Source organism: Micrasema longulum, unplaced genomic scaffold (assembly GCF_059751315.1).
Source record: "Micrasema longulum isolate JH-2025_06_02 unplaced genomic scaffold, ASM5975131v1 h1tg000607l, whole genome shotgun sequence".
Lineage (NCBI taxonomy): Eukaryota > Metazoa > Arthropoda > Insecta > Trichoptera > Brachycentridae > Micrasema > Micrasema longulum.
In genome coordinates this window covers 802,854-828,941 of record NW_028277803.1, presented here as the reverse complement: position 1 = coordinate 828,941, position 26,088 = coordinate 802,854, and the positions used below count along the sequence as shown (strand labels likewise).

The 26,088-nt window shown below is 32.2% G+C and overlaps 1 protein-coding gene across 1 annotated transcript in view; it reads left to right on the top strand.

Moving 5' to 3' along the window:
* The window catches only part of Pde8 (phosphodiesterase 8), a gene marked incomplete at its 5' end in the record, with an annotated part of 219,937 nt that overhangs the window by 128,837 nt on the left and 65,012 nt on the right, over positions 1-26,088 (top strand). Inside the window, one exon of the mRNA XM_088228743.1 lies at positions 6,808-6,865. Coding sequence (XP_088084869.1) covers positions 6,808-6,865 — 58 coding nt within the window. The remainder of the gene's footprint in view (positions 1-6,807; positions 6,866-26,088) is intronic.

Sequence of the window (26,088 nt, the reverse complement as noted above, 5' to 3'; positions counted from 1 at the left end):
ATAACTAGTGACGTCACGGGTGGAGAATTTCCAAATCACGAAACTTCAAAAATCATAGCGATGATAATGCGATATATTAAAATGATAAAAATTTTGGCTTAGTTTGATAGTCTAATAGCAAATAAAAATATTAAAAATCCACTGAAATTTTTCATGCACGATAAACGTAATTTAACGCATTTTTTTTGTCTGAAATATTATTCTCTAAACTGTTACAAGTGTTGATATAAAACTATATCTTTAGTTAAAATACAATATATATTGTTGTGGCTCTTCTGTTATCAACTTATTGAATATCCAGATGAACACAATAATTATCAATTTGAACGTCTGAAAAGTATACATGATGTAAAATAGGTGCGTAGGTTTTTTGCGGTCACTGTTATTTATTTATTAATAAACACGGCACGCAGTGCCTTTTATCTTAAAAAGATATTTTTTTAAATAATATAAACACTTTAATATAGTGCAAAAAAACCTCAAAATTAAATTTAAAAGTATTATGTTACATAAATACTATATATAACAAAGCAGTATTGTATTAAGAACATATTTTTATATAAAAAAATAATTAAACAATGTGTGCCGATAAAATTTTAAACGGAAAAGATTTTTTTTTATTTTATTTAAGGAGGTACAAAATAAAAGAATATTAAATACAATAAAATTATTTTGTCCCATAAAAAATAATCAAAAAATAGTAATAATAAAACAATTTTAAAAATAAGTATACACGTAAATATGGTACACAATAGTACCCATACAAAAGTAAACATAGAAAGCACTATAATCTAACAAGTGTAAATTACCGTTCACCATCTTTAAAATGATTAAATAGAGTTGATTTATATAAACTATACTTTATGTGAAAAATATCAGCAACGTCGACATAGTTATTGCCGAATACATGGAATCGATTCAGAATAGCATAACAAGATTATACTGTTCGCGAATTGTTGCAACTAAACGGAGGTACTTGACGAGTCATTATCAATATGTATCTTTTTTGGGTGATCCTGTGCAAGTTGGATTGTTCCGGTTATCATAGCAGGAGCGATCTTCAGGGTAAACTGTGTGTTTTTGTAGAAAAAAAATGTGTTTATATACCGGTAATTTGTACCGTGTAGCAGTTGACAGTGGGCTCATTCCGTGTACTCATTGTAGTATGTAGCAGAGGCGAAACGTGTATAGAAGCGATTATGCGCATCTTACTTTGACTATCCATAATAATGTTTTATTGTAAATTTATTTCCAGAAAAAAAACAAATAATTACTTTTTTCTTATAAAACATTGCCACCGTTCGTATTTTTCTCCAAAAATAAATAAAAATATGAATAAAGCGCGCCCAGCGCCAGCGAAGAACTAAGGAACTAGCCGATTACTCCAGCTTATTTCTTCATACAAATAATTGCACTATATTTTGAACATCTTCAACCAAGTGCCGGGGTTTTTCTTCTAGAGTAAACTTGCAGATTACGCAAATTTTTTGAAGATCTCTATTTGGAAAACAGTATTTCGATCATTTTTTCTTAAGGGCTATTTTTCTTTGAGATGATACTTTTGACATATGACTCGCAACACATTTGGCCCTCGACGCGGACGTTTTTGGCATTATTCATTTCTAGAACAAATCGGCCAGTTGACATCTCAATCGTAATGAGAATACCAGACCTAATACTGACAGAATTTATTGTGATATTTTTTATAAACTTTTATATTAGTTACGTGTTAAATATAATATATCACGAAGATCCTTCGTTCGAGTTGATTTTATAGATGAGAGTTGATGTATCACACAAAACCACAGAAAAAATAGCAATTTATAATCACTTACATTATATTATGTATCTACTATGTAGGTATAAATAAATGATTTTTTTATAGCTAACCTCCAAATAAAATAACCGTTTGCCACTATTATGTAATGCTAAGAAACAAAATATTTTAACAACATTTGGGACTGCGGGAAAAATAAAGGACCATTTATTAAACCCGAAAAACAAGAACTCCCTGGAAACTGAAGCATTTTATAAATTGAGCTGCCAAAGATGTGATAACGTGTGCATTGGACAAACAGGACGCACAGCAAAGAATAATATTGATGAACACAGAAGAGCGTGTAAACTTGGGCACCCTGAAAAATCTGCAAAGGCTGAATACTTTGAAGACACAGGACATATTTCCGCCTTTAAACCAAAGATTTTGCTTAAACCTAGAATTTACTGTGCGCGAATAATAAAAGAGGCGGTTAAAATACGCAAACACTCAAATAACATAAACAAACGACAACCCAACACAATTTCCGGGCTTATACATTATAAAAATGACACGGAATATGCCTGATGCCAACTGAGATATGGCACAAATTACTAGTAATTAAACACATCTGTTTATACAAAAACACAGCTCAACCTGAAGATGGCTCCAGCAATGGTAGCCGAAACGTTGGAAGGAATCCAACTAACACGGGTCACCCAAAAAAGATACACATATGTTATGTGTTTTCGGGAGAAACCTCGTTGCCACTGTATGCCGGGACCACAGCTTCGTTCAAGGAATGTTCTCTCCTCCCCTGTTCCGTTATCCTTCGTTTGTCATGTGCTCCTAATACCTATGCGCAGAAGAACCTACGCCGTTACTATTGGCTCTGTGACTGACTCGTTTGCGCGGTGGAATTTCATTAAAAAATTCATTCACGCTGAATTATTTTTGTATTGAGCACACCTATACCCATCTAATAAAATAATAATAAAATGCGCAATGTTTTGAATCAAAAACAGCGATTTTTAGATTAAAGTTCTTGACGTTTTCTGATTTACCTAAATATTTTAGAGCTTTTTTTGCATTTAATAATATACACACCATGTTACAAATACAAAATACATTATTTTATATACAAAAAAACCAACGAAGGCATTATCCGTGGCTGATGTAAGCATTATCGACAAAATCAAGAGCGAAGTTCTACGATGGTTTGTACATGTAGAGCGAAAGGACAGCGAAGAACAGTTAAAAGATTTACTACAAGAATGTTGACGAACGCGAGAAACGAGAAAGACCGAGAAAGACCGAGAAAGACCGAGAAAGACGTGGCATGACTAAAATCAACCATTACTTGAAGATGGTCACGTTAAAAGTCGGAAAATCGGCGCCCGGACATAGGAAGATGACAATGTACGAATGGAGAAGAAATGAGATCTGTATAGAAATACAGAGTGATTGGCGTTCTATCCTCTCTACCCACCCCTACGGGGAAACAGCGTGATAGGTTGTTGTTTTATGGTCATATTAACAACATTATCATCATTATTGAAACGACGTATTATTTACTTAGTTAAGAACACGGTATCCGGCCAGATATAAAGTAGCAAGTATCCGCGTACCGAAAAGTAACCAAATATTCATTTCATCTCTAGTATACAAACTCGTATGTCAGACAAGAGTAGAATCTTAATTACAACATTCTTTTTCATGAGTCCATAACTTTTGACCATCAAGTTAGTATTTCTCCCTTTGTACTACACAAATTCCTTTTCATTTGTATTTATACAGGTATATTATATAATATATTTACTTTTCTATAGACCGTGATCTGGCATTTTGGGGAAAAAAGCTCTCCGTGTATAGTACTATGAAGTACAGAGTGTATTGTTGAACAGGTGTATATAAAATAAAATTCGAGTGAATATTGTATTGTTAAGGAAGCCATGGTTTTTCCCTTTGAATTTTTCGCCGGTAATAAATTATTTTTTGACATTCCTACGCAGATGTTAGCACGCCCGAAGACTCAGTAACGTTTCCTGTGGGTCGATTCCGAATTCATGACGCCCCCTCGAGAAGATTATTATGTTTTCTGTATTACTCTCTTTCGACAATTTATCGATATTGCGATTTTAAATTTACGCTTATCGTTCATCAAAAGTAAATTCGATTTCTATAAAACCGCAAACCTATACAAACTTATAAAAACCTATACAATTCAGCAAAAAAATATATCCCTTTTAATGGTTTCATCAATAAAGGATCTTGGCATTACTTTAGATATTCAACTCTCCTATTGTGAACACATTGATATTATTGCAAACAAATCTCTCAAACTTCCTGGTTTTATTAATAGAATGACGACGGACTTCAAAAATAGTAAAACTTTTTTCTGCTCACTTATTCTGGGTAGAATATGCTTCTTCAATTTGTTCTCCATTTTATAGGATTCACATTGACCAAATTGAGTCTGTCCAACACCGCTTTTTCAGAAAACTGGCATGGTTGCTCCGATTGCAAAGGGGTAATTATTCCTATTTTGAAATAGACCAATCTATCAATCTATCTTCATTGGAGAAACGTAGAACAGACATGGACCTTATATACATTTTCAAAATACTTGATGCTATAAGTGATGTCCCATCTCTGTTGCAATTAAATTATTTTCATGATTCCAACCGTGTCAACAAAAGTCAAAATCTGCTATTTATCAAATCTTCCAAGAGCATCTTTTGTTTTTATGCCTCCATATGCAGAATGTGCAGATTAGTCAATTCGTCTCACATCTTGGAATTCTTTGAGATAGACCTTCCGGCTTTTCGTAGATCTCTTCGAGATTAACACAGTGTGGGATGAAAAGAGATTGGCATGGGTAAGCTCGAAGTTTTATATGTTGATCGTGTTTATGAATATATTGTATGCTATTATTTTATTGCCCTTGTTTGTCGTTGCTAAACATATTTTTATGTTATTTTTGCTCAGTTCCTTGTATATGTTTTACTTCATATAACTATTGTAATTGGCTTAGGCCGTAAGCTTACATATTTTCGCCATGTGTTGAGAGGTGATAAACACGTCATACTTCAACTTGTCGTGAAATAAATGGTCAAGGGACGTAAAGGGGTCGGAAGAAAACATATTTTCTGACTTCGAAACATCCGATAATGGACCAGGAATAGAACTGTGGAGGAGCCGTTTCGCACCGCTCAGAACAGAGAAGCTTTCTCCCAAGTGGTCGCCAGCGTTGGGAAGACCTGACATAACACGTGAAGAAAAAGAAGAATAAGTAATGAAACGCAGTACAAGATCACAAAAAAAACTTGTTTCTGGGTGGCAGGAACCATTTTGTTTTCTCGATTTTGCCAACATTTCACTTTTTTGGGATGCTATTTTCTTCAAAATGACGGCAGTTTTATGAACTGTAGCGTATTTAAATTGTATGATTAATTTCTCAGAATGCTCCTTGGAGATCTTAGTCCCCGAAGACACAAACTTGTGAAACAAATTATGAGGACTGCGTCAAACGACAAGGGTTAATCTCTTGCGAACAAATAATGTACGCCGCCATTTTGATTAAATATTTATTCATCTTCATATTTGGTATACAACAGTGCATAAGTTAAATATTCATAAACATCTAAGCCAGAGATGGTCAAACGTCTTTAGAAGCGGGCCAAAAAAAACTTGAATACTTTTAACTTTAGACGGGCAAAAGTATTCATTTTTATTTGAATAAAATAACTTAATGGGTAGCAGTAAGGAATTCCTGAAAACGTAACATTGGCCAATCATCATCACTTCCTTATCCGCATCTAGTGGTGCATAGGACACTGCATTGGAATTGCACCAAATGTGGATGGTTTTTATTAAATGAAAGGGGAGGTGATCAGTCTTCCGCTTTAGGTGCCAGTCGAGAATCAATGAAATGCTGCATACAAATTTTTCAATTTCAATCATAATACCACGAGGCGCACTTATTTTCTTTTGATTTTCTTTTTTAGTATTTTTACCTGAAAGAAGTTCCATGATCGAAAACGCTCGTTATGGCTCTGGGTGGATTTTACATACAACAGGTTATCTTAGTGAAGGGGACTTTGTAATCAATGTTTTGTTATTTTTTTTCTAATACCTACTTAGTAGAATATTATATTCCTATCTTTTTTTTTCTGAGGAAGACCGGATAAAGAAAATAACTGAGACACATGTGGCATACGGTCCGTAGTTGGCCCATCACTGACCTAGGAAATTTAATGGAATATGTTCTTAACATTTTGATAATATTTAATAACATTTAATGATATTTTGAGTTTGTTGGAATTTTAGTTGACAAAGACTGGGTATAACGCCCTATGGAGTTATTAATATTAACATGTTTCAACAGAGATGGAGAACATATTAGAAAAACGAACAAGTCTGGGCGTTTACCGATTGTGATTTGTCATTGGCTGGGTTGTTATCACACACTGTGTAATATTCGCCATTCTCAACAATATTTTGAGTTTGTCCAAATGTTTGCAGACAAGGACTGGATACGACTCCCTGGGGAGCTGTTTATTTTAACATATTACAACAGAGATGAAGAAAATTTTAGAGAAGGCATAAATAAAGGTTTCAGCTCTTTAACTTCAAAAACATCAACAGGTGAAAGAATTGAAGGAATATAGATGTTTAAATATGGGCAGAATGGTGAATGTTACACAGTGTGTATAGTGGCCACTTAAACCAGCCATTGACAGGTCATAAGCCCTGTAGATGCCTAGATTTCTATATTACCTTCTCTAAAATGTTCTTCATCTCTGTTTTAATATGTTAATTCACCATTCTTCCTATAAAACGTTGACTTTCATTTTCTTGAGTGGTATTTTTCAATTGTCTTGGTTTGAATATTACATTCCCATGCCTGTTGGTTTACTATGAAGAATGAAAGTATGGAGTAAACTAGTGGCATCTATTGTTGAAAGGAGATTTAATTGAACAAGTTCAGTAAACAAATTACATAATTTAGTTATGAGCATCGAATAAAAAATCGTTTTCTTTTGTTTCAGCCACTTCGTCAAAGAGGACTTCTCAATTCTTCCCTTTTTGGATGCTGGCTTCAATAGGGTAAGTTTTAAAAACAACATTAATGTTTTTGTAATAATTATTACTTTTACATACATATAAACGATCAGTTTTACGCATGACGTATGTTTATTTGAAATTTCTTTATTTCAACAGAACACGTATTACAGTATCCTACTATGGTCTCCTTCCAGGAACAATGAGGAACAATATTTTGAAATCATTCTTTCTTATTTACCATTTTTGTTTATATCAAACAATTTAAATAAGTTTTACCACACAAAGTTAGAACCTCACACTTGACGTTTATTTCTATTTTTGATCACGGTTTAAACAAGCCCTTATATAAAAATATTGAGTAAAATATTAATACTTCTGAAATGAAATGCTGATCTGAATCTACTAATTTTATTTTGTGTTTTTTTTTAAACAAATAATTAGTCATTTTTTTCCCCTTCTTAGGACATTTTCAAACGAATGTATATTTTTTAATTCAGATACTGAAGCTATCAAACCATTTTACACGTTGTTATTTTTATTTTATTATTTTACTTTTCTCATAAAAACAAAACACATTATAGAATTTATACAATGGTTTCAATATGTCAGCGAAAATGTATCCATAAAATGTGTCTCAATTACATTATGAGGATAACTTTTATTATAACATAATAATATTTATTCTAAATACTTGTTTTAGTATATCAGTTTTATTATTGTACATGTTAGTGAGGGTAAGTATATATATTTATGTTGTGTATGGGTGTGTTGAATATTGTATGTATGTGACAGTGTGTAGTGAATATATATGGACTTATTGAACAATGATTTTCAATAATTATCTGTTTTTTTAAAACCTTAATGAGGAAACCTATCAACCACCTTATCGATCGATATAAAATTGTTAATTTTTACAATAACATAATTTATTTTCACAACACGTCAAATAATTAACTTTTTTTTTCTTTAATCTATCATTAAGCAACCATGTTGATTTCTTTTGAATTGTCGTTTTTTTTTACAATTATAACACATATACTCGTAAACGCCATGCATGATGCGTTCAATTATTATGTAAGTAGGTACCTAGACTTGTATTACTGTAGGTTAGGACCTTCAGTCTACAATTTTAAAGTTATAAGGGTCTATGAATTTCTGTCGAGTAAAGAAACATATTTTATGCTACTTATCAGTAGCATAAAAAATATTTTTAAATTTACAATTTCGAATTCCCACAAAAACGGACATAAGCACGATTATGTCAAGAAACGGTAGTGAAATAATAAATTAAATTTTACACATTAACAACTTTGCAATACTCAAGTAGAGGTTGCATGTTTGCAAAAAATCTGATAATTCAAAAGTCAAGTCTTACAAATTAATCCGTATTTATAACTGATAATGTTAGAATTATTGTAAAAAAAATGTATTCCAAATAAGTTTCAATTAATATCTGACTTTTAAAAAAATTTAGATTTTACCGGGTTTGCAAGTACGCAAGTAGTACCTCAAATCAAATTAGTCTACTCAAATCAGTGTTTGGTTTAAATCTAAGTTCTGCAAAATAAACTTTAATAAAAATAAAATTCTGCCAACTTAATAAATAAATATATATAAATTAAATCATGAAAACTCATATCTCTTTATTTTTAAAATATGGCTTTAAAATCAAATTTCGTCGATATAAATAGTTATTTTAAAGCTGATTTTACTCTTTTATTTTATTTACCTATTTCACATAACCATTTGATCTTATCTTTCATGCTATGGCATCTTTTATTAGACTGTTTGATTTATGAAAAAGATCTAAGGGCGTATTGAAATCATAACCAAGTACTCAAATATTCAAATTTACGAATTTAATTAATTATATCTCTCCAATTCAAATCTTAAACAATGAAGATTAATGTTTCCTTGAAGATCGGCTGTGTAATATTGTGCAAACACACGAAGTGGAGAAATTTTCGATGCCTTCAGTAAAATCTTATTATAACTTTCGTATGCCATATTAAAGTAATATTAAAATTCCGCGTTGATACTGTTCTCGTAGAGTTGTAGAAAATGTGAAAATTCCTCCTGGAAATCTACACCCTTTCTTGGAAATCTCGTTACTGGGATTTCTCGTACAACTTTTTTTGTGGACGCATTCTGATAGAAATGCATCCAATCTGATATCTAGACTATTGACGGGGTCTACGTTTATGACACACGGAAGGAATGCAGTAGTTTTGTGATTAGGACCCCCACCACTCTAGATTAGACTAGGTTTGAATTGTTACACCGGAATACGGGCTGGCATCCTTTATCTCCGGATCAGAAGAATTTAATTGGGACTTGCCAAAATTTTTTAAAGTTTTGACAAAAACAAGAACAAGAAATGATGCCTAAAATCTCAGAGTAATAATGCGCTAGCTTTAGAGAGGCCCTATCGTTATTTTGCATAGAAGGAAACCGTTACATATTTTTGATTAGCGACAACTTCACTCTGCTGGCGGCCATTTCTCCCCCACCAGCACCTCTCACCGCGCACGTCAAGATCGTGGACCCCATCTATACTTCCTGTGTGTGTTCAATGATTTTCATTTGAAAGTTCTACATATGTACATCTCAGGATCGAAGTCTACTTACACGGTTTTTCTATTCGATCAGAAACGAGATGTGAATGTTTGTTTTCATACTTCTAAAGGGGCAGTGGATATGTTTCCGATATCAAAAAAAGAAAAAGTGCCGTGTAATGTTGGCATTATTTTATTTGAGTCGCCCATTCCCAAAGTTCACATAATCCATTTTGCTTTGTTTTGAGATTGAGAAAAATGTGTATAGACTGTATTAAAGTAAAATTAAGAAAATCTCTAATTAATTTAATTGAATTAAGTATTAACGAAAAACACATTTCTCAAAAAAATGTAGACAGTTTTCTAGTCATTTAAAATATATGTTTCACGGACAGATGACTTTTGTAACTGTTATACGGATATTTGGAATTTTTTAAATGGAAATTATGGTAATGTTTTCAAAAGTAGTTCTAAAATGAGAAAATTTAACTACGTTCATTTTTTTACAAAGAATATGTAACATGCAACCTCAAAATGGACAAAATTTTATTATTTGAAAATGGGAGCAGACGGACAAGATGCGTTTTTAAATAAGCGATGTTTTTCAGCCGTTATGGTGACTGTAAAAGACTATTTTCTCAATTGTTTGCGTACAAAATAAGCCAAAAATTGGCATAATTTTTTATTAAAACGATTATTTCGGAAATAGGCGACTCGTTTGTAAAAGTACTGACTTTCGATAATACAGTTCGCGTATTGAATTACTCAAATTTTCATGGTCGTTCAGTTTCGCAATCAATTTTTCTCTATTTTTATGCCTTGTGTAGTTCGAATTTTTATCAACCCTGGTGATGGACGCTGTAATGCGATCGGAAAATAACGCGAACGACACACGGTATAATAACCCAGAAAAAAAATTGTGCAGCACGTGTGTCGTTCAAAAATAGGATAATCTGTATTCTATTTTTAACTGGTTGGTTGAAAATGTATTCTTTAACTCGAAAAGTAAGACGAAGTGAATTTATAGAAAATGAGTCAACTAGAAGAACGATCATCGGTAAGAAAAATGAAAATTTATCAGAAACTGTTCAACAAGTATTTATTTAAATTGAATTAGTATAGCAAGCGCAAATAAATGTATGAAAAACTTGAATATTTAAGAATTTTATTTTATTCAACAAGGGTTAAAAAAAACACATGTTAATATTCTAGGTTACAGGGATTTACTATCCAAGCCTAAAAAAAAACATTTATTAATGAAAAAATCGTTGTCAATTTCTTGTATTTATTGTTTCAGCTTTGTAGAATAAACCTTTTAAATAAAACACTTTTAATATATATTTTTTTTTGCAGACAAAAGTTGTCATCTAGCAATTTATTATAAGTTCAAGATCAAGAATTATCGTTTGAAATAGACAATCTATCTGTCCAATATGCAACCACATCACGGTCTTAATTAGACTGTCATGATTCCCTTTGACTATCGGGTTCATGGTATATCAATTGCTGTTGATTGACCATCAAATACTGTTTAATATTTCAAAGGCTAAATTTTAATTAGAGACATGATTTCTACAAGCATATTAGCATTTTCAAGGCAGTTCTTTTTTTGAAGATCTCGTGAACTCATTTCGACGTTTAAGCAGCCGTTACCGGACTCATTTTCAGGATAATTAATGTCCTTAAAGGCACTGGATAACTCATAAGAACTAAGAAATCAACGTCGAAATACTAATTAATCTTTTTAATTGACGAGTACCTCTTCTACTCGCTATTTATTTTTTAACACCTTGTTTACAAACGCACTGTTAAAAGTACTTTTTACTATAATTTCAGATCAGTTCAGTGCTGAAATACGGCGTTTATTGGTAAAAAAAAAAATACATACTTGCAATACAAATTTTATGTTAAACATGTAAAAATTGCAAGAAAAAATCTTTTTAGCAGCTTCACTAGATACAAAAATACATGTATAATACACATATATGTAATATAATAATATTTGATAAAAATAATATAACTATATCGTTGTAAAAATGAAAAAATTGCAAAAGTTAAATACTTAAAACATTATTATTATTGTGATGATATTTATGGTGTCATTTTCGTGAAACACCTCATTTACTATTACTCACATACCGTGGCGCTAATTATTTTTAAGTACACAAAAAAACTTGATTTATTCCTCAATTTCAAAATTGTCTCATTACCATCCGAAAGTAATTACCATCCGATATAATACACGTATGCCCGCGTTTGTCTTAATCCTTGAAACATTTCTCTGACGCACATTTTGGTTGCTCTTCGGTTGGGTTAGCGTTTCGGTCTTTATCTCGTTTATGGTCGCGAAACGTCGTCCTTTTATAGTCTTCTTCATTTTTCGAAACAGCAAACACCGCAGAAAGCCAAATGCGGTGAATGCAGTGGCCGGGGCCATTAAAAAATTAAAATAATAAACACCGAAATTATTATTAATTACATGAGCTTGATTTCAACAGAAAAAGTATTTAATAAAATTATTTCATCTGTACCAATGTAAGATATAATTCTCATAAATGTACTTGTTCATTACTAAAATACTATTTTTATTTTATTTTATTTTGTTTAACTTGTCTTTGTACAATTTACGCATTACTTTTTTTTACATTAAAGGTAATATTCTCACTGGGATATCCCGCGCCAAGGGAGACATTTTATATAATTTTGAAACATTTCTTAAATCATTATATCAAATACATATAAAACATAATAAAAACACATAAAACTCACAAATAAAAACACTATAAATAAAAATATATTTTTACCTATTTGTCCTGATACACTCATCAATCCGTGCGCATCCCACCTCCACTATTCATTTCTTAAGGCTGGATTCTGGTAAAACGAACGCAAAATTAGGAAATCATACGATTTTGCCATTTTTAAACGAACGTTTTTTTTAATCGCGCAATAATAAAAAAACATAAATCAGATAAAATCTATATTTTAAAAATGTATTTCTGTTAAAAAATATACTTAAAAGTTATATGTAACTAAAATATAATTACTTTAGACCAGCAGATTACGCCATTTTAAGTTCATACTAAACTTAGGTATCTGGGATCTCAATGAAGACTAAGTATTAAACTAAATTTTTATATAATAATTTTAAGATAATAAATTGAACATGAAAGTGCCCAAAGCCGAATTTTAATTTTTTGACTTTGAAAAGAAATACAAGCATTTTAAATCACACACATTTTTGTGACATCCTTTATTTTCACTTAAAATTATGCCTTCGGTAACACTCAAAAAAAAAATAATTGAAATACTTTAGTTGAAGCCTTTTTTTATAGAACAGTATTATTTTTTTTTTAAAAAAGAAGATAATACTGGTTGTAATATTCAATTTAAAGCAATATCTTATTGACTTTTTTATGACCTTTAGACCAGCCCTTACCGATAACGATATAACTTGTTTAATACGTTGAATACGCGCTTGTTCGTTTGTGAGTTGGCCCCAACTTATACGGCGATATATTTTTTTACGTATTTTCTTATTTATTTTACAGAAAAAACATTCGACAATGATTAAATAACATAAAAAAAGGTACGGTTTAAGGACAGACCAGCGAAGTTTCTAAATAAAAATCATACATATTAAATTGTGGTACAAAAAAGTATGTATTTATGTGTATTTGTATGAGAGTAAGTGTATAGGTGTGTTTGTGTGTATGTGGGAGTAAGTGTTCAGGCGTGTGTAAGTGTTAGAATCATTAAATAGCAAGGGGGATTGGAGCCAGAAAGAATCAGTCTTAATTTATGTTTAAATAAATTAAGGGGCGTGATAAATATATCAACAGATGAAAAAAAAGCATTTTAGTTAGAGCAAGAACGATAGAGGAAAGAGTGTTGTGCATAGTTAGTGCTACAGACTGGCAGATGTAAAAAATACTTACAAGTATGTATGTATGTACAATCATTTTTACTAGTGTTTCCAATAAAATTAGCGGTTTATGCACAATCATGAAATTTATAACAACAAATAAATTAACGTTATGTTTTCATACTCTAATTTACCTTTTAAGCTTTATTTTGTTCGTTGAAGTTTATGATTATTCAGTACTGGCTATTCGTATTCGGACCGTTAGAAGCAAACGTGAGAAATTTGGTAAATATAACGTTTCGAAAAATATTTTTCCATGTAATAAAACTGTATAATCATTATTATTGCTTCGTGACTATAAGGCAACAGATATGTTGCCTTTTGCCTCCGGCGTCGTTACGCGTCGCGTCGTTTCTACTGCCAAAGCATCTAAGGGCGGGTACCGAGATTTAGGCGGGTAATTTTTATGAAACAGCTACAACACACCTGGATTATTTTGGCGTTTAATTGGGCTTTTTTGTAAAACAACTAGAAAATTAGTAAACTTGCTCATCGCTTGTCCTGTAGTTACCGTGTCATTTGTCCTCTATTTAATGTCTATGCCTTTTTTAAGTCTAAATTTCTATACTTTTGAAAAATTTCGTGTAAAAACTGTTTTTATTTGACTCAGTCTGTAATTTGTCTTAAATACAGATTTTTCGGTACGATTTGACTTAAAAATTCTTTTAAAATTTAGAGATAATAATTTAAAAAGGAAAGAGGAAAGGAGGATAGATTAAGGAAGATAAGAGTAATGAAAGGAAATAATAGTTGAAAATTAATAACTCAGGAAAATAACTGAAAAAGGAACTTTAATCTATAGAAATCATGGATTTGTTTAAAAAAATGGTTCACAAAATAAGTAAAAAATTACAAATGTTTTATGCATTCATAATTAATAATATCGTTTAAATTCGTTTACAAAATAAATAATAATCTATTGCCATACAAAATGTTTTTATAATAAATACTAACCAGTTCGTCGGCACTAAATTATATTTTTACACTTTTTTGAAAAAATCATTCAATTTCATTTGCTTTGATTGTTGCTTCCTTTCTTGCAGAATCATAGCATAAACTACAAATATTTGAATATTATTTTAATTTTAATAATAATAAAGTAAAAATACAATCATTCCTTTTTTTACTTTAAAACAAAACTAAAACTAACTCAGAAACAATTTCACACACACAATAGGCTGCTCGCGTACACGGTAATAGAATAAAACAACGTGTAAAAGTGTGTCTGCTATTAGAATTGCGGCGCCTACTGTTGTCTGGTGTCGGTCGAACCGGGAAATCCCACGCCGACACCAACCGGCCTTATTGTAAATCGGCCTAAATCGAACCGGTGCAAAACGACGTTTACCTGTAAATATATATTCATGTATTGTATTTTATTTACATTTAATTTTATTCTAAAATACACATAATCTTCCACTGTGTGGAGTTCAGAATAGGGTGGGACTCATGTTTTTTTTTTCGTTTAGATTTAAATGTTTTAATATTTGCTATTGATTTTAAGATTTCCGGAAGATTATTAAAGTTTTTTTTCCCAACATATGAAAAATGATTTAAAGCCATCAGCAGTTGTGTGACATCTGTGTTAAGGTAAATTATTTGGAAATTTGGGGTTTAGAGAATTTTGAAAATTAGTGGGTTTTTTTCTAAAAAAGGTTTGTATGATGGATGATTTTTAAAAATGTTATCAATTATGAATATATTTTTTATTGTTTTTCATTCTTATTTAACTTTTATATATGTTATATGTTTTTATACTATTTGATGGAAATTGGCAAATAATTGTTTATTGCAAAGGCAAAACTACCAGCTCACAATGGAGTCCTGGTCCCGACCCTGATGTATGGGAGCGAAGTATGGACTTGGAAAAACAGGAATGTAAGTAGTCTGAATGCTGGCGAAATGCGATCTCTCTGGCGAATGTGTGGTAAAACTATGTACGATAGATGCACAAATGTTGAGATCCCTACACTTAGTAAGGCTGAGTTAAGCATTATCCACAAAATTAAGAAAGGAGCTCTGCGCTGGTTTGAACATGTTGAGCGAACGGACAGCGAAAGAACGGCTTAAAATATTTACAATGCAAATATTGATGGTTGCAGAAATAGAGGAAGACCGAGGAAGACATTGCATGGCCGAATCTAACAAATTCTTGAAGATGGGCATATCAAAAGTCGGAATGATCGACGCGCGTGCATGAGAAGATATATGAATGTAGAGGAAGCGAGACTTGCATGAAAAGATAGAGTGATGCGGCGTTCTATCCTCTCAACCTAACCTTACTAGGAAATGACGTGATGGTTTGTTGTTATTCTTGTTGTTGTTTTTATATGTTCTTACACTACCTGGACTAGTACCTAAAGCGTAAGATCGGTTATCTAACCATCATTTTAAAAAAATATCAAGATACATTGCGATTGGTTTACCAACACAGTGGTCTATGCACCATTAGGAGCAGCAAGGGAATGATGATGATATGTAAACGCCACTAAAGTGGCTTGTAGGTATTTTACATAAATAAATAATAAATCGAGATTCTCAATATACAAAGTATTCGTAATTGCTATTTTTTTTTTCATAATTAACTGTTTATGCTTTATTTTGCTATGTGAAATTTATTATATTTTTTCAATCTGTTTTACTATCTTTCCGAGTGTACGTATCGAGGGCGGCCTTTTAATCGCTCAGTAGATAAATACAGACGATCCTTAAGTATACCGTCTTGGTAATTGTCAAAAGTCGTACAAAAATCATGTTCAAGCGAGCATTTTTTGCGTGAATCGGGATTCATTGAAGTTTACAATCGCTTTGAAGTGGGCACTTTTTATCACGGAAGCCTATTTAAACTATAAATGAGAACTGTTTTAAATGTTAATGAAATAAGTAACGCGGACCAAATTTTCTGGGTCATTAATTGGTTCTATTCGATCTTATGACGTCGAGATACAGATACAGATAGTACAAAAGTTAAGTATACCGTCTCGATATGTTTAGACGAAGATATCGTCCCTGAATGCCTAAGAAATGTCGTATTGCACGATAAACACATGCGGATTGGAAGCATGGTTCGCATATACAAAACGTGTGTCAGACTAATCATGGTATATGCAATAGAGACAAGGATATGTAGAGTAAGTCTTTTTTATAAAGGGCTGTGTTAGTAGCAGTACCCCTGCCTAGCCCTTGCGAAATGTTGAACTTATAAAAATAATACAATCGTAAAAAATAATAATGGCGTCCTTTCACTTACTTGACGGTCTATAAAGTCTTGGCAATATTATTATTACAAGAGAAATCTTAAGGCAGATGTTGAGGAGATAAAACCGTTGCGGATAATTAACTCTGGAAAATGAATTTCTTTTTGCGACAAATTTGGCGCTCGGAAAAACTACGCGTCTTTACGTAAATTTCGGTATTTTAATATTTTCGCGTAATTTATTTTAAATTTTCGTTTTCTTTTAAAATTACAACATTTTATTATGTTATGTTTTAATACAGTTCTTTTTGTGAAAAAAAAACACGAACCATGGACGAGTGTTTTCGACTCGATTGCTGCTCTCGGGTAAAAATCCTGAAAAAGAAATCGGGTGCAGAATTATCCGCCTCGTTGTATAGTCGTTGGCGCTTTCGCCTACCATTTTTAAGGTCCCGGGGTTGATTCACACGACTGACGTGAAATATACGTTTCGAAGGTGCAATATTTACACTGCAATATTTCTATGTATGTTCTTGAACTGGCACTTTATGTTCCATGTAACAAGGAAGAAAGGTGTGCTAATTCAGTTCTCTATACCGCACTATAGTTGAAATACCTATAGTTATGATACCTACAGTTATAATAACGATAAAATTAAACAAAACTACGTATTTCGATTATTGTAACAATGCTCGCTATTACACAAAACAAAAGGGGTATATTATATACGTATATTAAATACCGGTTGCGAATTATGTGTGTACGCATTTGCCGATTATTGTCACATTTCAACATCCTTTTTACCCACAACCGTTGACTTCCCACCTTCAGTATCCTTTGATAACCCGCCACAGCAAGACCTCGTGTCGTATATATTAATTCGTTGTGCCGCATGAAACTCTTTGTTTCCACCAACCACCGGTATTCAGCTCCAGATCGGGGGCCTGTCCTAGTGTTGGTGCCGCTCGCAATTGACCAGTCGGACCACCGCGATTCCATCAAGAACGAACCAGGTTTGTGGCATCCATTCCTAATCCATCTCATTCGTTGGGGCTGTGACCGATTGACACTGTATACCGCATGTCGAGGATATTTACTTATTATATTAAATTTACAATACAGTCCACTTTATCGTAGAAGCCCTAGGGCTTCGCTCTCGCTATTTCTCGCCCCGCATCCGCGTGGGAATTCGTTTTCCACCAAATATGAATTACTAATGTGAATAAATAACATAAAACATTGACATTTTATTTTTTTAATTTTTAATTTATATAACGCAAAGTATTTAACAAGTATAATACGTTGAATTACATTTCCAGGAGTTACAACTCAATTCGGAACATAATTAATATTAACATTAAACAAATAACACATATTGAGAACTTAACATATTACAACAGAGATAAAGAACATTTAAGAGAAGGTTATAAAGAAGTCTAGGCATCTACAGGGCTTATGACCTGTCGATGGCTAGTTTAAGTGGGCCACTTTACACACTGTGTAACATTCACCATTCTTCCCATATTTGAACATCTATATTTATTTAATTATTTCATCTGTTGATGTTTGTGAATTTTAAAATCACATTTTCAGGCGTTGCCTAGTATGTAGGTGAAATAATTCAATTAGATGAATCTCACCCGCATAAATAAAGGTTTCAGCTCTTTAACTTCACAAACATCCACATATGAAAGAATTGAAGGAATACAGATGTTCAAATATGGGCAGAATAGTGAGTGTTACGCTGTGTGTAAAGTGGCTACTTAAACCAGCCATTGACAGGTCATAAGCCCTGTAGATGCCTAGACTTCTATATTACCTTATCTTAAATTTTCTTCATGACAAAACAAAAAAAAAATTACAACAAATTAGTCAACAATGTATTCTTCTTCATAATTTTACAAAAAATCAGTAAATAATTCACACCATCTTCACCGTACACTGCTTTGGCAGTTTTATTTCCTAGAGTTAACGCGAGCAGAAAGTGGTGTCGAAAATGCTCACTTTCGTCTACTTAAATTCCATTTTTAAGGCTTGTAATCAAATAAAATAATGAATGAAACCTAAAAAAACACAATGTCTTTCGAATGACGTATAACCTTTACCAGTTTCTTTTATTTTTGGTACTCATTTTTTAATTTGGCAAATAGCGGACGCAACTTATGTTAGCACCCAATTCATACAGTATTGGATTGCATTATTGACATTATTAGTTAATTAAAAGATATTTTATAATTAACAGATATTTATAAACTAGCAAAATACTAGATCAGTGTTTCCCAACCTTCTTTATGCCATGCCCCACCGTAGTCTTTTACAGCAGGTACATTTTTAAATCATATTGTAATATGTTTGTAAACATATGAACTCCTAACGAAATTAAATAAAATCTATTCTAACACATATATTATAAATGCAATTATTACAAAAACAAATTGAAAAATTTTAGATAATTATTGAAAGTCACGGGTTTCATTTTATTTTAAGTACAATTTGGCGTATATTTCAATTTTGTACATCTCAGGCATTTTTCGTATGACCGATGAGTTTTCCCCTTCATATGCGGAATGCCGATGTGTCTTATCTCTGAAGCGTGGTGCCCCACCTCTGAGGCGTTATGTCCCACCGGTGGGGCGTACGCCCCACCGTGGGAATCACTGTACTAGATGTTAAAAATTCAGTAAAAAAGAGAACAGCAAATTAGTCAAAAATGTATTTTGTTTTTTTTAATAATAATAAAAATAATGTTTGGATAATTTATATTGCGCCATTTTTGTGAAAATCACCTCAAGGGCGCTGTACAATAAATAAATAACCCAACACGTTTTGCAGCTACAGAGCGCATGGACGGTTGGGATTCTAGTTCCTCGTCTCCAATTATGATATAGTACAAATTATGATATATTTGAGCTAGATAACAGAACGTCTTGCAACTACAGAGCGCATGGACAATAAGAAATCTAGCCTCTAATTACATTTTTTTCAATTTTTTTTATTTGACAATGAAGTTTAGAGTTTAAGTGATATTTTAAAAACGAAATAAGAAGCAAATTTATAAAATTAGAATTTAGATAGCAATAAGTCTTGCGGCTACTGAGCGCATGGACGGTTGAAATTCTAGACCCCATTTACTAAATTTAGATATTTGATAGTTGATAACATTTACATAATATGATAAAAATAATATGATAGCTAACATTACAAAAAGTCTTGCAGCTTCAAAACGCATCGACAAATGGAATTTCAACAACATGAGAATGATTTTAAAAAGTCAATAATAAAAAATAATTTTAAAAAACGCAATTTAATTTATATAGAATTCTTTCAATCTCTTGTAAACGTCAATAACTCAAAACTATTTAATCCAGTTTAAGAATCAGTAAATTTAAACAATCAATAAATAAAAATTTATTCTAAAATAAAATCATTCAATCAAACACAAATGTACTGCCAAACTAAATATTCCGTTTAGTAACTGTTGGTTTTCTAGCTGACTTTATAAGATTTTTCTCGTAGTCAACGTAACGATTTTCCATAAAATCATTTTTGCAAACAGGCATTTACAAAGAAATAATGTTTCTACATTATGTATCTGGACATTTGTGTTAACGGCTAAAGTTGGCTTTAAAACAATCTCGTTTTCCGAGTTATCGTGAAGAGGAGAACCAAAAGTCTTTTATTACACAGGAAATATTCGTGAATATCAAAGTGGCCAATCCTCTGAACCGTGCTAGCGACGAAGTAACAATGAAATAAATAGCGTTAGCATTGTGTTATCATTATCAATTTATATTAGCAACAGAAACTGCTATCAATACTTGTGAATTTGAATGAAAAATAATGGGCTTATCTGATACACTTATAAGGTTTAATCTAGTATTTATTGGTCGCTTATGCCAACAAAAAATAAAATACTCGGAATTTCGTAAAACGATAAACAAAACGCTCGTGGAAAGAAATAACATTCATAACAAATATAAAAGCATTAACATTTATTACAAAAGTAAGACATGGGTTATGGAGACAAGAAAACGACCCATACCTGTGAACTTGCCTCAACTCGCCACAAAATCTGTGTTGAGTCGTGGCACTAATAAAAATAAATTACAAATATATATCTATTGAAAAAACTGGTAAATATGTAAATAATAAAAATGTTTTCAGTATTTCCAAATGTTTGTAGATAAGGCTGTATATTATGATAAAAATAATATTTTTGAGAAGGGATTCTTAAAGTCTATACATACACAGGGCTTGAGAAATGTCATTGGCTAGTTTAAGTAGCCACTTGACATACTGTGTAACATTTTCCACTATGCCTAAGTTTGAACAACCTTCTTACTCTTTATGTGTCATGTCAGGTCCCCCTGACGTCGACTATCACTTGCGAGTATGAGTCCCTGTCTTGAGCAGCTCTAAACAGCGCCCCGTCTAGCCTCGTATGTTCCGGAGCTAGGAAATCTGCTTATGCTCATACCCCGTTGACTCTCTATTTCGCCTTTCCTACATTTCACATTTCCTCAACTCTTCTATCTGTTGACTTTTGTGAAGTTAAAGAGCTTAAACCCATTGAGATGAGGGTGAGGTTCATCTGGCTAAATTATTTCGCCTACTGGGCAACACCTGAAAAAACTTCGTTTTATACTAGAAAGTTTCATTCACCCAATGGGTTATAAGGCGTTGCATTGGTACATCAATCGCAGCGCATCTTGATCATTTTTATTACACGAAGGTAAGATTACTATGATTACGCTTTAAATGCTAGCGTTGAGATTATGAAATATTTTAGTGTAATAACACATTTTTAAACGAATATTTCGCGTCAACCCGAGACTTCTTGCGTGGTAAGCTAACGCGCTGACCATTGCATCACGAGGCAGAATATTTAAAGTATGTATTTAGAACTTTGGCAGATAAATCTGGATTTATCAGGATTGAAACTTGTTGAAACAGAGAAAGAAAGTATTTTTAAGATGGGAAGAAGGTAGTATTGTATTATGTAAGGAGAAATTAAATTAATCATTTATATATCCATGTTTATTTGCCAAGGTGTTAAATCTGAAACCTCTAGAGAAGAATAAATAGAGAAAAAATATCCGAATAGCATTTTGGCTTACATAGCATACCCCTATGTTGAAATAGAGTAATCTCTTAATGTCTTCATTGGAAAAACGTAGAACGAAGAGGGATCTAATATGCATTTTCAAATTACTTAGTGCTATAAGCGATGTCCCATCTCTGTTGCAATCAATTTCTTATGTTCCCAACCGTGTCACCATAAATCCACCAAAATCTGCTGTTTGTCAAATCTTATTTGAGAAACTTCTGTTTTTATGCCTCAACGTCCAAAATGTGTAGACTAGTAAACTTATCACACAATTTGAAATTCTTCTGGATAAATTTTTCCGATTTTCGTAGATCTCGTCGCCATTAACACGGTGTGGGACGAAGATGGATTCGCGTGATTCGTCTCGAAATCTTGGATGTTGATCATATTCTTGAATATATTGTACACTAACATATTACAACATAGATGAAGAACATTTGAGAGAAGGTAATATAGAAGTCTAGGCATCTACAAGGCTTATGACCTGTCAATGGCTGGTTTAAGTGGCCACTTTACACACTGTGTAACATTTACTATTCTGCCCATATTTGAACATCTATATTCCTTCAATTCCGTCATATGTTGATGTTTGTGAAGTTAAAAAGCTGAAACCTTTATAAACCAGCCATTGACAGGTATTGACTTATATTATATACTTCGATGTTATATTTAGTCAAACACATACTTATTACTTTCTTTATTTAATTTTACAATACGCCCAAGGGGCATTTACAAAAATATACAGTTAAGTACAAACATAGTGCGTAAAAATTTAAAAGATAAACAATGCTTTTTTGTATACATTTAGAAACAATAAGAAGCATACTGCCATGCAAAATAAAAAGTGAAACTTTACATAGTAAAAAAGAAAAAAATTATTTTAGATGGATATAATAAAAGTAATTGAAATAAAAATCAAATTGTGAATAACTTCTAAAGAATTCAAACAAAAAATATATACATTTTCATATACTTATAAGTATAAAAAAAAAAATGGTATCAACAAATTTTTGTTAAAAACAAATAATGAAAATTAGTTAACAGTAAGTATATATGTGAAAATAATATAATATACGGTACACAAAAATATTTGATAAATTAATATCAGAAAGAGATAAGATAATAATAATACACATCAAAAACAGAGAAAGAATTGTATGAAAAAGAAAGTTTTATTACGACATTAATAATTTGTTTCAAACAGTGCTTATTATGCATGTTATGATACCTGTTTGATCCATTTTACTATAGGCTCGTATAACTACTGTAATTCTATCATTTCACTATGAATGAGTTAGTTGATATGTTAGATAATTGTAATCCTTTTCCCTGTATCACATTGAAAAAGGATTATGAAATTAAAGATAAACTATTAGAGCAGGAAGTTTTCCTGAAAATATTTGCTCTTAACATTAGAAGTATCAACGAAAATTTCGACGAACTTATGATACTGCTTTCAGCGTTGGATTGTGATTTTGATATTATAATTCTGTGTGAGTGTTGGATTGGAGATAACTATATACCCAAACAATTAAATAAATACACTCATCACTACACGCAAAAGAACAACTCACAAAATGATGGAATTTTAGTATTCATAAAAAATGACATAACTTGTTTCATAAATGAAATCTCTACCATCAAATCAAACTGCCTAGAAATTGACTTATACAACTCGACTATAAAATATTTGCTATATATAGATCCCCTAGCACATCAGATGTAAGACATTTGAATTGTATTCGTTCAAGCGTTGAATAATATTCTCATTACAAACACAACCACTGAAAATGTAATTGTGATGGGAAACATCAATATAAATATAATTAATAATATGTATCCCCAAGAAAATGATTATTTAAATAGAAAGGAAAGGGAGGAATACAGTGTTAGTTCCAAATTGAGACCAAATTGAGACCTTAAATAAAGGTTTCAGCTCTTTAACTTCACAAACATCAATAGATGAAAGAATTTAAGGAATATAGATGTTCAAATATGGGCAGAATGGTGAATGTTACACAGTGTGTAAAGTGACCACTTAAACCAGCCATTGACTAGTCATAAGCCCTGTAGATGCCTAGACTTCTATATTACCTTCTCTTAAATTTTCTTCATCTCTGATGTAATATGTTAATATAAACAGCTCTCCGGGGAATTGAATCCAGTCTTTGTCTTCAAAAATTTGGACAAACTTAATACATTTTATACCATTATTTCATTGACCTTATTTGTCTTTTCTACATAGTTTTATGTTATTTTTGTTCAGTTTATTGTACATATCTTTGTTTATAATATAACTGTTGCCATTGACTTTGGCCGTATATTTTTTTTTTTCGTAAAAAGAAATATTTGCGTTTTTATGATTTACCCAAATATTTAATTTTGAGGGCCATTTTCAACGAGTTGTAAATAACTCACTATTAGAAAATGGAATCAAGTTGGGGATATATATACAAAAAAAATTAAAAATAACACGCTAAGCAAATTTTAAATTCATAATAGCAATTATTTACATAAAGCTAATGCGGTTCAGGGAATTACGGGCCAATTCAACGAAAGAGAAGCTTTATCTTACTACATTGGAGCTTTTGAACAAAACTTAAGACCCTTGATACAACTTTCATTCCTTTTATCTACTTCAAAACAACCTGTACTTGGGCGGTACTTTTCTAACGTCAAGTTTAAATTAACAGTAAAGCGAATTTAATCGGAATTACGTTATATTATATCATTGAAGAGAAGATTATTTTTCATTAGACGACAAGACATTTGTTCTAGTTTATTTTCAAGTAGACGTGCAAAGACAAAACTTTTGCGACCCCGCGAACAAAATTTAATTAACCGATTTTCAGAACATTTTGTATCTACTGATTTTATTCATTTTGTTTTTTTGGTGGTGTGGCACTATTTGTTTTATCCGCTTACATTCATTGTTTTTCTCTCGCTCTTTCGCAAATGCCTCCCCAATACTGTGCAAAAAAGACAACTGCACGACGGACTCATTGAACGTAGTTATGCAGAAAACAGCCAGTCCACAATTTTGAAAAAATGCGATATTGATTCTTCTTTGTTCTGCTCAAAACAGCCAGACCGATTTCATACATAAATCTATTTTGATAACCTTCTGAAAATGGTGTCGATCACAAAACGGCATTTTGAGATTTGCAGAAAACACTTACAGCAATAGAAAAATCTTACGGTACTTTAAAATTCATTAAAACTGGTCAATCGCATTATAAGATAGTTGTCTGTTTTGTATTAATTATGTATAAATGTAAAAAAAATATGTATTAATTTTTTATCATTTTTTAAAGTCAAATACATTGTATTTGTTGTGTAAATTATATTATACACCCTTTTCACTACTACTACCATCACGCCATTTCCCCGTAGGGGTAGGCAGAGAGAATAGACCCCCTCACACGTCTATCCTGGCATACATTCCTAGCTTCTTTCACATTTATACATCTTGTCATACATGCCCTACGGTTCTGTCAGCTTTTGACATCACCAGACTTAAGATTTTGGTTTATCTGATCATGCCACGTCTTCCTTGGTCGTCCTCGTCTCACGTTACCGTTCATTTTCGCCATGTTGACTTGTTTTACCATTCTTCCGTCGTCCATTCGTTCTACGTGACCAAACCATCTCAGAGACCCTTTCTTAATCTTATCAATTATACTTGACTCAGATTTACACTCTCGCCTGATTTCATCATTCGTAACCCTGTCATACATTGATTTCCCACACATTCGTCTAAGAGATCGCATTTCAACCGCGTTCACTCGGCTTTCATCCTTCCTCTGCCAGCTCCATGTTTCACTTCCACACATAAGTGTTGGGACTAAAACTCCGTTGTGCACTGCCAGTTTAGCTTCTACTACTTTATGGAATGTGTAGCATGAAGCATTTTTTATTAGTCTGAGTTACTTATTAGTTGATTATTATAGTTTGACTTCATTCCTCTTCAATATTAGCATGGATGGGATTGTGCAGCGCAGTTTCTCCGGGTGGCAAATTGGAAGACGTCGGCTGAGGACTGACAGAGTTGGAGGCGAAAGTTGCTGGAGGCCAAAGCTCGATATGAGCTGAAGCGCCTTCGAAGAGAGAAGGGTTGTGCAGGATTTTAAAGCACTACACAAAGGATACGGACTGGAAGTGGAGACCATAAACAATTTTTGTTATGAAGACGACGCTGTGATATTTACTGAGCTGAGACCTGCAATTACTTTTGCACATATCTCATCTTGCTAGTCAAATATACGATAAGATTTTATCAGTTACAGAGACTAGAAGTATGGTGTTCTCTCGGATTCCGGTTTGATGTAACGTATCTGTGGGTGGCGTCTCAGTGGAACCGGTTGAAATGTTAAAATATCAGGGTGTGGATTTACGTGGGCCAACTGATCAACCGTGTGAAGTGATTGGTTAAGCAAACAAGTCTACAATAATCTCAAGAGGTTTGGAATCAGCTACAGAATT